We start from the raw sequence: 18416 nt of genomic DNA on the forward strand, positions 1-18416 counted from the left end.
TGTCAGTTACCCAGCTTCAGAGATCTATCACACCTAAACCCAGCATAGTCAGAAAGTGAAAGTGAATTAAACTACTGCTACTCCAACTACTGAAAAGTAAAACAAGATGTGATCACTTAATCGAGGAAGTAAGCTGAGCTCACTGGTGATAGGCAAATGGTTATTTACTGTATCACAAGACAAGTCCAGCCAGCTGACTGTACAGCATCAGAGTACCACATCTCACTGAGATCATCATATTCAAAAGAGAAAACACACTTGGAGGCAAACATAACAGCTGGCTTGCTTTCAGACCCATATACAGAAAACATCACCAATACAGTTTCTTTTTGCACAAAGGCTCAAAGACTCACATACACACAACCAAACCCCATACATACCAATTTAAAGTCCTGGTAATCTGTTCTCTTACATCTCAACTCGAAGTCTATAGAGGAAAGCAAAGACTTTGTAGAACAAGTCATACGACTGCCTCAGTCATTCCCCAGATGAACACAAGAGTTCATTGTTAGTCAACCACGAACATTCACATCAAAGTTCAAGAGGACGAGTTTAGCAGGGCTGATTTGGAACTGATTTCATTCTTCTGAGCACAGAGTTGTAGTATCTCCCTATATTTGATTTATTAATATAAATTAAATTCTGCTAATAAAGGAAAGGATCAGGTATGATCATAAAACTTAGAAAAATACAGCAGAAGGAGCAGTAGAAGCAAAAGTCATGCTATCCACACAGAAGGAACTCTTTGGCAGGATCATGTCAACTCAGGCAGACATTTAGGCTGTAGAAATCTGACATTCAAGAGAAAAGCTGGAGATGCTGAGAGCACGCAGCAGCGTTATCCCGGTGTACATGTCTAATATAAAAATAAATCATTCAAAACTGCTGGGAATAACAGTTTCTGAACTGGCCACATGCTAGGGACAAGGACTGTTTGCCTCCCACCTTTCCCTCCTAAGACACTAACACTTCCTCCTCAACACGGACCTTGCTGCCTTCCTTACTCTCTCCTGTTTCCACATTTGGCTATGTCAAAGCCTGTTTATTCAGAGGCTGCTGAAGCACTGCAATTTTAACCAGTGGAGAATGTTGCAGTTCCCAGCCAGGAACCTGTCTAAAAGCACATGAGCAAACTGCAGAGACTAATTGCTGATTGCAGATTAGAAGGCTGGTTTTGGCTAAAAATCTTGGATTTGAATTTTCTGTCAGAGAAACTGCTTTTTTCAAAGTGTTTCTGCACAGTCAAGGCCTAAAAAAGCTCTTTCTGGTTTGTTTCTAAAGTGAGACTCAATGGCAATTCCAAGTCTTCCACTCAAATGTATTTGTTTTTCCCATTTTACTTTAACAATTTAACTGTAATCTGATAAATGCCGTAAGGTCCACTTAGGTTTGAGAGCTGCAGAAGTTGCCAGTCTCCAGAGCCCATTCTGTCCCTACTTGAGTTCCAGTACTATAATACTGATTAGTCAAATATCAGGACTTCAAAGAAAAAGCCTTCTGATTTTGTCATTTTCTGTGAAGTATTGTTTCTATTCTGAGTAATGCTGAAATTAAATATTGCTGCTATTCACTCTTGCCAGTACTAACGCCAAAACAAGCTGGGAGTCAATGACATCTGCAGCAATGCACGCATTTGGGAAGCACACTTTGAGTTGCAGACTTACAAGATTACCAGAGAAAAACCACACCCCAAGGATATTTCGCTGCCCCAGTGAGTTTAAGTGAGTTTATGTTCTCAGAGACATATGCCACAAGTAACTTTCCTCAAACTAAAGGCCTCATTGAAGCTGATCTATCATACTGATGCCGGCAGAACCAGAACACCACAACTGCTGTATGCTTTCAGATCTGGTAGAGACAACTTTTTGTCTTCTCCTTTTGAGGGACTGGACATCTTTGAAGTTTGCTAGTCCTACAGAGAGACCAGATTTTAAGATGTAAGGGCTCTTAAGAATGCATACAGGAAACATTTTCTTTTTATTCTTAAGGACTGTTTTGAAAATAGAACTTAAGGCAGTTTTGATCTAACTACTTCCCTTAAGCATTCTTCCGTATACACCACTGATTACTTTGATCAACCCCTTTGTAATCTCTCCCCCACACTTCTTCCCAATTGGATTATGGCAAATGCATGTAATGTTTTCTCTTTTGAAGCAAATGTCATGTTTTTGCCATGTTTTTGTTGGCTCTCACTGGCTTACCAGTGCTGCTGGACTCAATTGTTGACTCAGTGAAAACAGCTTCCTATTAAAAAAAATTAACACTTCTGAAGCTGGCTGTCTGTTGTACAAGCTCTGCATTGGGAATCTTGTTAATTATTCATCATTCATTAAGTCTAACTGATGGGTTTTTCAAGAAGAAATTCCAAAACAAACATGCATGCCTGTACAGTTGTTCTGCATTTCTGAAAAACTCAGATGTCTCACTTGCCAGTTTTTATTTCATTTTGGATACCAACCAAATTGAAGTGAAAAAACGTTACACAGGCCAGAAATCAACAGTAAGTTTTACAATGCAATGCTGGAGTTCTTGTCACCAAATAAAATCCACCTTGGAAAGCATTCTTTGCTGTTTCTGCTATAGTCCAGAACACGTTCTTCCCACATTTCCAATATTAAAGAATCAGACTTCAAAGACCAATACAGATGCAAAAATCCCACTTCTACTTCAGATTTTAGAAGACTCGGAGCATTAAGAAGATTGCCCCTTCTTAGGGACGATTTTTCTCTGAGACACTGTTTTTGTCCTTACTCCTAAGCAGGCAACAGCCAGCAGACTTCAGCCAGGCCCTGGGTAGGGTAATAAGACATTTCCTGAAATTAGAGTCAGTCATGCAGACATTTGTCCAGCAGTTAGAGCAGACAGATAAATATGCTCTGGAGTACGGAAATTCAATGCAGAACTAGATAATCCAAATGTTCTCATTAGTGGAACAGATCCTTTCTACTTATGAATGATCTCAAACACTTTTGCCCTTATGTGATAGAGACTTTATACTGTTGTTGTGTATGAGCTTTTAAAAATTTTTTTCAAGAACATTGCAGCAAAGTTATTTACTGTTAAGTATTCTATTTACTACTCTCCTATATGGAATCCAGCAGCATCTATAGTTCAGAGGAAGAAGTGACCCCAGATTAAACTTCTAAATTCTCCCCACTACAAACTGAAACAGAATCTGACAGTCTAGAATGACATATCATTTTTTAGATTCATTAAATTGCATGTGTAAACAAAGACAATACTAGAAAAGCACTGACCACATATTATCAGCTGATCTTGGACACATGGTTCCTTGAAATTTTCTAACACTACCGTACTGGACTGCCCCTTAAGTATTTGTACGTCGAAGGAGTGTTCAAACTAGAGAAGAGGGGGCTCAGGGCAAATCTCATCTATATACATGCCTGAAGGGAGGATGAGAAAACAGCTGAAGCCTGGCTCCTCTCAGTAGTGCCCAGTGGCAGGAGAGAAAAAAATGAGCACAAGTTGAAAGGCAGGAAATTCTCTATGATTGTCAAAATGTCTTCTTTTCACTGTGATGGTGACAGAGCACTGACACAGGCTGCCCACGGAGGTTATAGAGCCTTTATTCTTGGAGATACTCAAAAGCCATCTGGACATGGTCCTGAGCAATTAGCTCCAGGTTGCCTTGATTGAGAAGAGGGGGTGGACCAGAGGACTTCCAGAGGTCCCTTCCAAACTCAACCATTTCCATTTTGCTCTTCTGTGAAATTAGGGTTTAGGCCTCAGTCCAAAATGTCGCTTCAGAGGTGGAGGAGATTCAGGTCAGACAAAACTAGATTTCTGCTATCCATAGGCACAGATGCCTGCTGTCTAAGGTTTCCAGCTGTCTGAAACAGCCAGCTCATTTTAACCTCAATTTGATTTGTCTGACCTTGCAGCAAGGTGTTTCACTGGAAAAACACACAATCCAATTTGGATGCATAGCACAGGACACATCCACAATTAATAATATTGGGATTTACAGAAAGGTATAAACTACTGACAAACATGGATTACCACATTACCTAGAAGAGGTATACTACTATCTTGACAACCCAAGATTTGTCCTCACCACAATGATCAAAGCCTTGTTTACAGGTATCTCATTAGTTTATGTCTATCAGGGGAAAACCACCAAGTTCCTGCAGATGCTTTTCTGCTGCTCCAGCTCTGCACAAGACTTGGAGGCTGATACTCTGACCATTTACACTGAATATTTCCAGACAAGATTAGAGTAGTTTTGTTTTCTCTACCCTTTCTCTCACCATAGTTTTTGACTCAAAAAAGAGGGATGTGCAATAGCACCACTGTTATATTTCAAGACTAACAAAAAGCCGTATTCCTATTTAAAGGTCAAACGTATTTGAACAAGATTTTGTTGTGGAAGCTGTGTAGCTTTGGCAACATAAAACTCCTTGAAGCAGATGAAAAAGTTTGCAGTCTACTAAAGTACCCCTACACTATGAAGGTACACTGCAGACCCTTTCAAATAGGCACACTCTAAAGCCATTCTCAAAGTCTACTAGCACCTGGACCTATGGATCCAAGAGTTATTGCATTGATGTTCACATTTTAACATTGATAATGTAGCTCTGACAAGCACGAGAGGAGGGAAAACATTCCTATTAAAAAACACTGAGTCCATTTACCTTACAAATGGCTTAACATGAAGCTATGCAAGCAAGGTAAGCCCATCACAGGCATCACTCCCAAAGACAAGATGTTCAGATGAGGGCTGTGCTTAGAAAGCCAGGCATCATCTTTATACAGACCTCATCAGGATGTTCACAACAAATGGATACACTCTGTTTGTAAGAGGAGCTCTACCTTACCATTTATTTGCAGTAACATTCAGTTCACTATAAATGGAGCATAAATTGTTTTGTGTGTGCTAATCAACCAATGTGGAGAGCATAGGCCTGTATTTCCCATTTATACATAACACTGAAAGCATTTATTATTAAAGTGTATTATTGCTGCATTTCAAGGAGAGCGATGTTAAGAACAATACAAGCAATGTAGAAGGAGCTTACTAACATTCCTTTATGAACAGGCATGGCATGTACCTTCAAGGAAAACTTCAACACCAGTGATTTATTTTCAGGGTGTAAATGCTTTCTAAACACAGTCCATTTACCAATTCTAGTGATATTATCAGTGACTCAGCAGCTAGCATTACACTAAGGCATTTCATCAGTGGACAGCAGAGCAAGCAGAGATAACACACTTCTGAATACTAATATTAAAACGAATAAAGCTTTTAAAGTCACTGGCTTTCTAGGGGGGTGGGGAGAGGGAGGCCAACAAGTACACATTTGGACACAAAAATGCCACACAAGAGGTCAAACTCCATCATTGCTTACCCTGATTATAAAAATGGTATCAGCTCTAATAAGTCAGAATAAAAAAAAGTCCAAAAAGCAGTTCTGGTTAAAATACCATGACTGTGACCTGGTGAAGTTTAGGTTATAAACAAAAAACACAATGGACAACACATCCTGCCCATAAACACTAGTACTGTCTAAATGGAAATCATACCTTTTTTTTATTTTTACTTCATAGCTGGAAGACCCCTGTATTTCATGGAACCAAAGTGACTAAAATAAGCCAACTGAAAAAATGAGAAAAAACATCAGAAAAGTAAGTTTAGATTCAGTCAATCTCCTTTATTCAAGGAAAGGCTACACATGGACAGCTTATTAGCTCATAAGGCAAGAGATCTGGCATCGCTGATGTTTAAGGAAACCAATAAAACTAAAATATACTAAAATCTCACTACATGACAAATTTAAGATGATGGAACAACTGTTCCTGTGTAAGTGGCACAAATCCTTAAGTTACTTATGCTGCCCAGAAACGCTGCTTTTAAAACAGCTTCACATAAAACACATGCATAATAAAGAGTTAAATGTTCTGTCTCCCCCAAAAGCATGTGTTAATATCCAATACTGGATAGACTACATGAAATTTGTTTTTCATATGTGTAGAAATTATTATTTGTAATTATTACTCTCATAAAACACCTTTTATCAGACTTACATAGAAAAAGAGGCCTTATTTTCTTATATATTAATTTTTCATAAATCAAGTTTCAAGAAAGAAAGGTCAAGAAGAAAGACACATCTTCAGAGAATTAGTATATGCATTTGACCACAGTTATCCAGTTTGGTGTTCTGATGTTTTATGCAGCTGAGACACAAAACCAGACCACTTAGCCAGATTGTGACTGCAGTTAATTAACTAACACACTTGCCAAGAAAAATCCCAGCAAACAAAGTTAACAGATATGGTGATATGCATAGAGATTCAGCCTCCTGGGTTTTTTCAGGGCCTAATTTTTTTCCTGAACTGTTACCAGTCCTTAACTGATAATACACTGGTTGGCTTGGAGCAAACAAGTTTTAGAACTCTGCTCTTCAACCATTCTTCCAAAACACATCAGGTACAATTTAAACCAGAACATGGAAAACAAGCTGATCAGTTTTACATGCCATGATACATCACAATGACATCAGAAGAATAGAAGTGTGTACCCTTCTCACTCCAGTTTGTTCTCTAAGCAGGATCAAAAAACAAACAATATTCTCATAGCATTAAGTAGTGAAAACACTTAGAGAAAATATCCATCTTATACATTTCTTTTTCTGTTTGTCTCCATTAGCTGGGAGACAAGGGCATAATTTCACAAATACATTCATAGAAAACAGAATTCCTAATTCATATTTGAGAAGCTTACTCTACCAAGAACTATTCCATTACACTTGATTGCTGCTCAGTTTTTTCCCCCTGCAGCCTCAGCTAAGACTGTTTTCTCAGCATTAAAAATTAAGTACTCAAACAAGTGGTACACAAGACCTTAGAAGTAAACCTCAGAGCAGGAGCTGCAGAAGCACATTAAGGAGGAGTCTCATTTCAAACCAGTATGTTTTTACACTGTGTTTCCCCAGAGGCCCATGAATGGATTCCAAGTTAGTTTACACAAGGCTGCTTAACAACAACCGCCAACAAAAAACACATCTATGGGCCAAGCATTAACCCACCGTGAAAAGTGCAAGAGCAGCTTAGCAGTGGGCTTCCAGCTGGGCTACAAAGTGAGCAGCAGGGAATGCCTTCAGACAAGCTGTCTGACCAGCTTCCATGCAGACTCTTTGAGCCACAGGTCAGTAAGAGTCTCTGTGTCACTAGAAGTCAGTATGTCACTTTGTACACTTCAAAGTAACCTCCTTCCTTGCAGGTGGTGATATGTTGTATCAGCAATCTTGAAGAAAACAAACAAATAAGAAAACAAAAAAAACCAACCAAATCCACCAAAAAAATCTCCAGAGTTGGGACCCTGCACTATTAGAAAGCCCAGAAGCACTTGCCTTTTACCCTATAGTAACATCGGAGCATCCTTTTGTGAGCCAGAATCATCTTTCACCCAGAAGCCTTTCCAGCACTTGCCCAAGGATCTTACCAACTGCTTCAAAACCTATCAAATGCTTCAAAAAAAGCACTCTGTCAACACACATAATACCCTTTCATAAAAGAACAGCAGTAATATTTACTTATCTTTCCCCTGAATGGAGACTCAGTATTTCTTATTTTAAAAAGCTTCTGTCTAAGGCTGCTGCTTAGCTTCACTTCCCACTCTGGTGACCTACTGGATCTTGGCTGCTATAGGGAAATCTCAGAAAAAAGAAGCTACGCTCTTTAACTCCCCCACCTCTGAGATACTTTGGACTTGCTAAACTCCTGCCTCTACTGGTAAGGACATTGTCTTCACAGATCTGTAGCTGGCTTTATACCTGCAAGGCTGCAGTACACTCGTAATAATGCTTTCAGAGGAAGAAAATAATGCTTTCAGAGGAAGAACACTATGCCATCCACAAACATCTCACGATCAGGTTACTCCAACTTTAATATCTTCACTATAGAGCTTTAGCCCAGATGAAAGATGTGCATATAGAGAACCCAAAAATTAGTATAGCACAAATCATCAAAGAACTGTCAACATTCTAGCAGGAGAAAAAAAACAAATGACTTTCCTGTCAGTAGCTTTGTTCTCTTATACACCCTGCCTGTACAGCATTTATATCCTATTTATGGGATATAAAATGTTATATAGGATATATAACATTTTATATCCTATGCTCCTTGCATAAGGGAAAAATAGTATTCTTTACTAGGGAGCCCATCTGAGCATAGAGAAGCTTCCCATGAACTTGTAACCTTCAAACACGATTCAAGCTGCACTAGGTGTTCCTAGTACACTTCCACTCATTTGGAGGAGAAGGGAAGAAACAGGATCAAGTCAGTTACTGACCAAGATCCAATAAAGGTTTTCTTGATGTAGGTACACCTCGATTCTCTCAATATCAAACAGCTCTTGCTGTGTTCAGTCCAACCATCAACTTTTCTCTGAAAACTGTTCTCCTTCCCACAAGCACACAACTTGAACAGCATTCCAGTTGTTCAGGGCATTGCCTACAGGCCTTCACACACTGGGGTTTTCCCTTGATCTCCGCTACTTTCAGCAAGAGCTGAACAGAATGGACAACAGTAGTTCCTCTGTGCTCCAGTGATTGAAAGGAATAAAAATTAAAAAATAGGGCTAGCTACTTGTTTCAAAACACAAAGAGAAAAGATCAGGAAAACAAAGGCAGTGATTTTATCAGCTGAGGGAGTATGGATTCTATAGTTCTAGGTCTAGTTCAGAAGCCAACCAATACATGACCCCCTTACTAGACCTAACTCAGAAATCTTATCATTAACCTTTTTCTTAGCTTCTCTCATTTTATTTCAGTCCCTCACCCCTCTTCATTTCTCCCTCCCACACATACCAGAGGCTCCCTAGACCTTATAGAGGTTAATGTAGCTGATGATATTGCCAGATGGAAGAAAAGGACTGCTGATGGATGCTAGGACTTCTCTAGCAGATTTGCACAGGGTGCCTTTATCAGCATTTCTCCCTTGACTGCAGATTCTCATCACTGCTCTCCTCATCTGCACCCCCACAAAGAAACAGATAATAAAATTCCTCATTAAGGAGTCATCTGGACATAGCCTACAGGCACCTTCTTCATTCACAATACAGTAAGGTAAGAAGGAGGTTTAAGTGATAACAGCCGTGCTCATACCTGTCTCCCAGAAGACAAATCAGAAATATATTAAAGTCAACTATTTATATGCCAAAGAGCATGCAAGCATTCACTCACAAGAACACACACAGACACATCTAACATTCAATTATGTTTCCAAGAAATCTGAAATAAACGAAGGCAGGGCACTGAACTTCCAGAGACTGGTATTTACCAGTTGAACTGTGTGCACATTTTTTATTTACAGGATGTACATACAAGAGATAGCACATTACGCCATGGTAAAGATAACTAAGTTCAAGGACTATGACCCACAGTATATTGACATTAAAAAGTTTTTGTGAAAGTGACAAGCTTAATTTGTTATGATAAATTCTTTATAGCTGAAATATACAACTCATTTAATGCAAAAAGTGAAGAAACATTTCCTGTATTCCTTATCTCATCAGCAAAGGCTTTTCACCAGCTTGTAAACAAGTCCCCTTTTAAGGACAAAAACAAACTGGAAAGAATGACAACAACTGCAAAGGCTGAAGATCAAAGCCACAAACAGACTACGAATGAAACCAGCTTACAACTGCTACACGTTCTACAGTCATGCTGTACGAGCTCTTAATTTACTGTTACATATAACCCTTGATGGTAAAAGCGAAACTTCAGAGTCAAGATACTCATCTACACACTTTACCTAACCACTGGTTAGTGAACAAGCAAGGCAAAAAAAAGGAAAAGCCAATTTCTTTCAAAAAAAATTTTTTTTCTATCAATTTCACACCACTTCAGTACAGCTAGTTCAAGTACTAGAGATGAATTTTAAACTCATTCAGAAAATCTAGCAGAGAGAATACCGTGAAAAGAACCTTAAGTTCAACTCTTCCTACAACTACATAAAATAACTCAGGATGCAAAAACTACTAGAATCAAACTGCTTTAGGAATGTAGGTTCTGATATTTGCAAGAAATAGTCCAAGGCAAATCCCGCTTTGAAACACTACTTACTAACCTTGTGCCAAAGTCACTGCAGAAAACGTTTCAAGTTGTGCAGGCTGCCTCCGACACCAACGCCCCAGTATGTACTCAGATTAAAGCAACCAAGTTACATTCCCTTTTCCCCTCGCATGTTTTAACTATTTGGCAAAAAGTATCTGTGCTCGCATCTCTTTGACACTGACGGGTTCATCCCAATGTCAAGAAGGAAGCAGAGCCACAGAGAGCAGCCCCCAGTCCATCACGAACGCTACATACCGCGGGACGATTCCGGGCAGCGCCGTTCCGGGGGAAGCCGCCCCGGCCGTAGCAGCAGCAGCAGCACCTGCCGGGCCGGCACACGCCGCGGGCGGCCCCTTCACCTTGCACCACACGCCGCGGGCTCCGCGGCCGCCCCGGCGCGGCGCAGGGCGGGGCGGGGCGGGGAAGTGGCGGCCGCCCCGCGCAGCCGGGGCGCGGCTCCGCTCAACGCCGCTCTCGCCGGGCTCCGCCGGGCGCGGGGCGGCGGCGCAGGAGGAGCAGGAAACCAGCCCCGAACGGCGGGGCGGCCACGCCGGCTCCCAGCCCGGCTAAAAATGGCCTGACGGAGCGAGCGCGCCCGCCCCTGCCGCGCCCCCGCCCCGCCGCCGGGCTCGGGCGCTGCCCGGCGCTCACCGCCGCGGCTCCCGGGGCGGCCCGCGGGCTGTGCGGCTCCCGAGCCGTGCGGGGCCGCCCCGCAGCACGGAGTCCCGCCGCAGTGGGTTATTTTTGGAAGCTCCCCCCGCCCCTCGCTCCCGGCTCTGCGGCGTCACAGCCGCTCCCGCCGTGCGGAGCGGGGAGGTCACGCCTTCCCGCGGCCGCCCGCAGCCCGCACCGCGCCGCGCCCCCCGCCCGCCGAGCCCCGCACGGCGGCACCGCGGGCAAGGAGAAGCGGCGGGCAGACGGAGCGATCGGAGATTCATGCACCATTTCTAGCGCAAGTGGAGGACGGCTGAAGCTGGCTGGTTTAGTGCTGCGTTAGCAGTTTCATCTGCAGACTGCGCGATTATGCTACAATTGCCAAAGCACAGTGATAAGTAACACTAAATAAAGTTTCCTCTAGAGAGCAAAAAGTGCGTTCACTGTGGTTATCCTTACTGAAGTGAGGAGCCTCTCCTCATAAGTCAAGCAGTAGCTTCTGGTATGCTGACAATTTAAATTAGAGGGAAAAAGAATTCTCCTTAAAGAGGAAAGATAGAAAAGCATCAGGCTTGAGAAAACATTAATTCTAGAGATAACTGGATTTCATGGGACATGCACAATACTACTGCAAGGTTGTATATATATTTCTTTTAAAATGCCAACAAAACTACAGTCCTGAAATCAACCCTGAGCAGCAAAAAACCAGGGCCCTGACTTATAAAGGACAACAAAACCAAATGCTGTGGGTTTAAGAACAGTAATGATCAATGAATGTAGCTTCTTGGAAAGCTGCAAGTCTTAGGAAGAGATGATGGCATTTTAAAAAGCCTGCACTATATTTCTGAACTTAGTAGTTTGAAGTTTAAAAATATCAAGAAAAAAAATTCTCCAGGATCACATCTTCTCCCTGTCATGACCGACTGATTTCACTAGCTATGGTGGAAAAACAAGTTCACACCTCAGCCTATCCCTCTGTGCCCAAATCTATGTGCTTCCAGATTAAAATAAGGCCTCTATTACACCTACAGAGACTATTCAAGTTCAAGTAAGGTGACATTACAATTTCACCATATGCTTTGCCATACACCACTCTGGAAAGCTATTTTAGTCTGGCTTGAAGCAAGATGCCAACACAATTAAGGAATACTAACTAACACTATACACCCACTGTTGTAACAATTTCCCCCTCATCCGCAAATGAAGCTGGCAACTTTAATACCAGACTTTCTTAAGGAAAAAAACTCAATGTGAAAAAAAAAAAGCAATGGTTGTTCCACTCTGCTAGAACTTAAGTAAGTCTAAAAGACTCGTGACTGGAAACAAAGGACTTGGAAAGGAATGAAAAAAAACCAAACCTAGACAATGGAGCCAGTGTTTGTAGCTCACTGTTAAATAACTGGAAGACAAGCAGCATCAACACAAACCTCATTCTGAAACACAGCTTACTGAGGACAGTAGAGTAAGAGCCTAACCCAGGGATTACAGTTACCACAGTACAGGAAGACTAGCTTATTCCATGGTACAAGGGTATCATCAAGAAGGAAGAAAAATACCAACTCTCCTGCTCTAGGAACTAGTGAATTTGACATATATTCCCAAATTGAAGTGTTTGCATGATGTTTAACACTATACAAGACATTTGTTACTGGGAAAACCAGAAGTTCAACAAATAGCATTTGCACACCCACTAAGCACATGGTCTGAAAAACAAATTCAGAAGCAATATTGTTCAACACTTCAGTTAGCTAGTAAAAACTAAAAAAAAAATCCAAAACCTAATTTTCTCAATATTTTGACCTTCAAATCAGCAAAGCAACAGCTTTATTGAATTCAAGCATTCAGTTTGAACATTGCAAGCAATAGCTTGTAACCAAAATGTCTCTTTTCTGAACACCCAAATACTAAGACATCCTTTTGCAAAGGCATATACCCAGTCTTTCTATATAAGAATAAATTTTTGTCCCATTCAGTATGCAAAAGGACAGCTTACCAGCAACATGGAGTGGTATGGGTCTGTGTATTTATTTTTGTAGCAGGTGAACAGGAAACTAGACAAAAATGCTCAGCTGTTAAACTCTTTATAGACCCAAGCAGCACAATACATACCCCTTCTTGCTTTGTGAACAGGTTAAGGCACTCAGCCAGAGCCTCACATGTTTCCTGGGATACTTCAGAGACCACATCAACTTTCTGCAGGAGGGGAGAAGATATTCCTGAAAGCACAAAAATATTAGTAATGTTAGAAGGACATTGTAAATGTCAGGATTCTTTAAATTATTTATTCCTCTAAGTAATACAGACATAACATTCACATGTAAGAGGAAGGCTGGTGCATTGCAAGATCTGTGGGAGTGCTTTTTTTGCATCCTTTCCCTAGTACTGGTATAAGAGGCACATGAATAGATTGAGTTTCTCTTTCAGCATGGTTTAGAAAGCAGAGGCAGTAAGCCATGGCAGCAGGACACTGGGAAAGGAACTAGCAACAATCTCCTTTTAACCACTTGCTAGACTTTAAAGCTTCAGGTGACAGAATTTAAATAAAAAGGATTCTGCACTGGTTTACTATAAATAGAAGTGTAAAATTTAGATTATTTTTTGCCTTCTGCCATGTATTACACAGAAGAGAAAGAGCTTACCACAGTGCTCAGTGCAGCTGAAAATTTAGGTTTGAGAAAAATACATTGAATTGTAACTACAAGCACACTGAGCAAGTGTGGGGGAAGGGGAAGATCTTATTTCCATGGACTCATGTGTAAGTAGTACAGCTTGTCATGTCACATCCTGACTTCTATGACCATTTAAAGAAGGAACTGCATGTCTAGAACCAGCAGGAAATCATAACTCAATCAGCTGGTAGAAATGATTGGAGTCAATCTGTGAAGTTTTCTGATGCACAGCAATTCCTTGGAAATCAAGTAAGTAATTTTCTCAGGAAGCATAGTTGTTGCAATTAAAATAATTGCAACATTTAGTGCCTGCAGACTCCAGGATCAGTTGACACCATTTAGTAACCCAGGTGCTTCGAGCTGATGTCACACCACTGAAGATTAAGAGGTCCATCAGTGACAGTACCTGAGTTCATTTTTCAACTTATACTGCTTATGCAGGACAAGATACAGTACATTTCCACACACTAATTGTGATCTCTGAAACCAGAGCTCACCACTGACTCAAACTGACTCTTCCAGCAGCTGCTAAGAACAGCTAGTGCCTCTAGAAGGAGGGGCAGCACACTAAGTGCAGGGGACATTTTTATTTGTAATATACAAGATGCATAAGTCTCAAAGATTCAGAATGGCATGCCAAGTCCATGTACTCAGAATAGCATGTTGAAACAAGGAGAGAATTTTAAATACCAGGTGCCAACATAGCCATTTTTACATTACTCAAACGATTTTAGGGAAAACGCCACACAGAAGGGTTTCTAACTCAGAAATTTGCATTCTTCTGGAGCCAGAGGATTCAAATACTTTAAAAATACCACAACAATGGGAGAACTAGAGCAGTTCTCTCTGCTGCAACCTACAGAAGTTGCACATGATTCCAGAAACAGTTCACTGACCTAGCAAGTTACAAACATCCCTTGGAAGGAAAACAGGAACTTATTACTGCTATTGGCCAAGACTAGTAGTTTCTAGGAATGGAATCTACTTTTGCTTTACTATGGGTATTGGTTGTTTAAGTTGTGCATTGCCTTTAAAAAAATGTTTTTCTTCTTTTAAAAAAAACCTCACTTGTTCTACAGAGTCAGGGAAACTGCCTCTATAGCTACCAAAGGAAATTTATCCACCTTATAATTTTCAAACTGGGGTTTTTTGTGAAAAAATCTGTTTTACTGCAACAGTAATTACAAAAGCTTCACAATAAGACACATACATTACATCATGTCCCTTTGCCTTGTGAAATAAAAATCTGGTAAAAATTCAGTTTATGAAAAGACAGTGTAACACACACAGAGCAACTTACCCTATTAGCATGTGGAGAAAAAGTTGAATTTTTAGCTTTCTTTTGGAAAGGCACAGGGATGAAATAACTTTCTAATTCTCAAAACTGGTATTCTACTACAGACTAGGGATCTGTATAGACAAACAACTTGTTCTCTAATCTGAGCTACAAAAAAATTTTAGCCACAATATATAACTAGGACTCAGGTCCAAAGGACCAACAATTCTTACAGACCACCTTTGTGTGTTTAATACATGAACAACTTCTCTACATGTTTAAGGCATTTAATAAAACAAGTACAAATCTCTAGCATCTTGATGACCGTGCTATATTTTAGCAGTTATGCTGCAAAAATCTAAGTACATGTTAAGAATTATAACTTGAAATGAAACCTGAGAAGTTCAAATCTGGCATAAAAGTCATAGCAAAATCTGTGGAATATGTCCCATCATATCATGCCTCCAGTTCTCTGTATAGTTTTGTGATTTCACTGCTCTTTGTACCTGTGAAGAGACACTTATACACTACAACAAGCTACCAACCACAGATTTTGTTTTAAAAAAACCTTGAAAGCAGACTCCTGTGTTATCTTTTTATGATACTATTCAATAAGGACTATAGCTAGAGGCAGTTTCACTGCATTTACAGCTGCTAATAAAATTTCTTTCAATCAGCATACTTCTTAGTTGTTTCTCCAAATCTGAAATCTTAATTGTTAGCAATTACTGCAACGCTACTTTATTTGAATCTTTTTTCACGGGGAAGATTGTCCTCCATTTTCAAGCTCCTGAAAATTTGATTTTGGGGAAATAAAAGCATCCTGTTAAAAAGAGAAAATTAGTTGCTTGGTAACAAACTACATTTTAAATTAATCAGCTTTACCTTTTGTAGCATCCAAAGATTTAACCATTGCAAGGAAGTCTGAAACCTCTTTACTGAGTCTTTGTTGGCATGCTTGTGCTTTCTGAAAAAAACAAGGATAGCTACTTAAGAAGTACCTTGTTCTAAGGAAAGTGTATGTTTACTTTCTTTAGTATAGTGAAATTTTAAAATTTGGACAGTCCAGAGACTGATATATTAAAACTGAAGCAAATTACTTAAACTACCTTCAAAGACACAAAAGCAGACAGAGTATTTATGAACATCTTATCACTGACTAGATTTTATTTAATTTAATGTAGCAAATCAACCCCAGTCAAAATTGTTGTATGTGCCACTTTTGCTATTCACCTCATTCTTTATTGAGCAGTTTAAAAATCTGGGAAGAGCAAGTACTTGCTCTTTGAGAAACTTAAGGACAAAATAAGCACATTCATAGGTTAACGGACAAATGGCAAGTACAGTGGCATGCAGAAACCAGCCCCAAGACCATATTTCAAGCCCACAATTAAACCTGGAGACAGTTATCATAAAACCATAGAATGGCTTGGGTAGGAAAGGACCTTAAAGATCATCTAGTTCCAGCCCCTGGCCATCCACACCTTCCACTAGCTCAGGCTGCTCAGAGCCCCATCCCACCTGATCTTGACCGCTTCCAGGGAAGGGGCATCCACAGCTTCTCTGGGGAAGCTGTTCTAGCACCTCACCATCCTCACAGTAAAGAATTTCTCCCCAGTATCGAAACGAAATCTCTCCTCTTCCCACTTATCCTATCACAACTACATCTAGTGTGCAATCACTACTACACAGTTGGCCTGTGTAAAAAGTCACTCCCCCTCTTTTTCATAAGCCACCCTTAAGGCCACAGTGAGGTCTCCCTGAAGCCTTTGCTTCTCCAGCTCTCTCAGCCTGTCTTCAAAGGAGAGATGTTTGTTTATTCCTGGTGGTCACCTTTGTGTCCCTCCTCTGGACCTGCTCTAACATGTTCACATCTTTCTTGTGCTGAGGACCAGAGCTGGATGTCGCACTCCAGGTGGGGATCTCATGAAGGCAGAAGAGGGGGGCAGAATTGCTTCCCTTGCCCTACTGGCTGCTCTGCTTTTGATGTGGCCCAGGATGCAGTTGGTCTTCTGGGCTTCAAGTGCACTGTTATCTATTAAATAATACCATCTTCTGTAGCCTGCTAGGGACTGCCAGTGCCAGTGATCCTCCCACCTCTGCTGTGCCATGAGCTACTTCATGTTCTTGTACTAAAAGGAATGGTACAAGCTGCTTGGAGTTTAGCCACATGAAGATTTTTGCACTGCAGCATCAACTTTCCATTAAAATAGAATGTTTTAGCAGTACATGTATAGCAAAAAGCAAGAATCACAGGCTGAATGCTAGAATTACCAAAGACTACTCAATTCCATTGCAGATATGAGCAGTCACTATACAATGCATCTGATGTGATCTGAGGTGATAAAAGATCGTTTCTAAAACACTTCATTGCCTGTTCTGTAGAGGCAGAACTCGATGTGGGTTAGCTTTGGTGACACCGGGACTGGAGGATAACTAAAGTAGAGTACACAAGGCTCCCTCTCCTGGCTGAAACGCTCAAGCAGCTTTCTATCTTACAGTAGTGCTGGCAAAAGTGAAATCACAGCCCTGTAGCTATGATAAACAGGTCATCTTAGCAACATAGTCTGAGCAGGAATACACGACAGCAAGCAGTGCAAACACAAGTAGCATTTATGCATCCATGGGTGGAATCATCACTTTTAGTCAAAGGTATATTGAAGTATTTTAACACAAAACAAGGCTAATCTGCAACTGCCCAGATGCATGAGCCAGGTAAGTATTCAGTACATACTTTTAGAGTGTCCTGTAGGTCTGTAACAGATACTGCATCATCTTCATCATCACTGCTCAACTGTTCCTGTGTGCAGTAGTGAGTGCTATATGCAGAGTGGTCCTCTATTGCTTCTAGCCAGCTCTGGAAAGGAAAAAAAGAGTTAATAAACATTTCAAAGGTCATCCCCAAAACAAAGTATCATGTAAGCAGAACAACAAAATTTTCTCTTTATATAAATAAGATAGTCATTAGAAAAATGAGACGTCTCAATAGGCAAAATATGGTTTGCTAGAAAATGCAACATGTATTGTAGATGAAATACTCTGTGGGCAGAGTACCACAGACATAACTTATTATTAACCCTTAAGCAAAAATGTAACCCATGCCTCAGTCTATTCAAGGTCACATTAAAAAATCTTATTAATTAAAAGATCATAGGGAATATATTTTGTATCTTTGGGTTTCTGTTCAGAGAGCAACGTCCCTGTGACAAAGTCTGCTTTCTTATGCATGACAAACTTTGTGCACAAAACCTCAAGCACTCTCATAATTAAGAGGTAGATTCTTCTCCTGTTCATTGGATCACAGAGTGGCTGAGGCTGGCAGGGAACTCTGAAGGCCATCTAGTCCAATCCCTCTGCTCAAGAAGGCCCACCTAGAGCTGGTTGGCCAGGACATCCAAGTGGCTTTTGAAAATCTTCAAGGATGGATATATCACAACTCCTGTGGGCCCCCTGTGCCAGGGCATGGCCATCCTCACACTTTATGTTCAGAGAGAAATCCCTGGGCTTCAGTGTGTGCCCATGGCCTCTGGTCCTGTCACCAGGCACCACTGAAAAGAGCCTGGCTCTGTCCCTCTTAGCACCTCTCCTCAGGCATTTACAAACATAGGCAAGCTTCCCTGAGTCTCCCCTTCTCCACACTGAGCAGTCCTAGCTCTCTCAGCTTTTCCTAGTAAAAGTGATGCTCTGATCCCTTCAATCACCTCCATGGCCCTTTGTTAGGTTCTATTTAGTATGTTTGTATGT

The 18416-nt window shown here is 40.8% G+C and overlaps 1 protein-coding gene across 7 annotated transcripts in view; it reads right to left on the reverse strand.

The window, feature by feature from the left end:
• OSBPL1A (oxysterol binding protein like 1A) overlaps nt 1-18416 on the reverse strand; it is a 78790-nt gene that overhangs the window by 37426 nt on the left and 22948 nt on the right. For 5 of the 7 annotated variants that reach the window (XM_064705985.1, XM_064705988.1, XM_064705984.1 and 2 more), the window contains 3 exons: nt 17407-17529; nt 15558-15639; nt 12837-12943 (listed from right to left, as the gene is read on the reverse strand). In XM_064705985.1, the coding sequence (XP_064562055.1) occupies nt 12837-12943; nt 15558-15639; nt 17407-17529 (312 nt within the window). Of the gene's footprint in view, nt 1-5541; nt 5615-10328; nt 10549-12836; nt 12944-15557; nt 15640-17406; nt 17530-18416 lie in introns of those variants that run through there. The other 2 variants (XM_064705989.1, XM_064705990.1) reach the window with 2 other exon arrangements.

Source organism: Zonotrichia leucophrys, chromosome 2, assembly GCF_028769735.1.
Source record: "Zonotrichia leucophrys gambelii isolate GWCS_2022_RI chromosome 2, RI_Zleu_2.0, whole genome shotgun sequence".
NCBI classification, from domain to species: Eukaryota; Metazoa; Chordata; class Aves; order Passeriformes; family Passerellidae; genus Zonotrichia; species Zonotrichia leucophrys.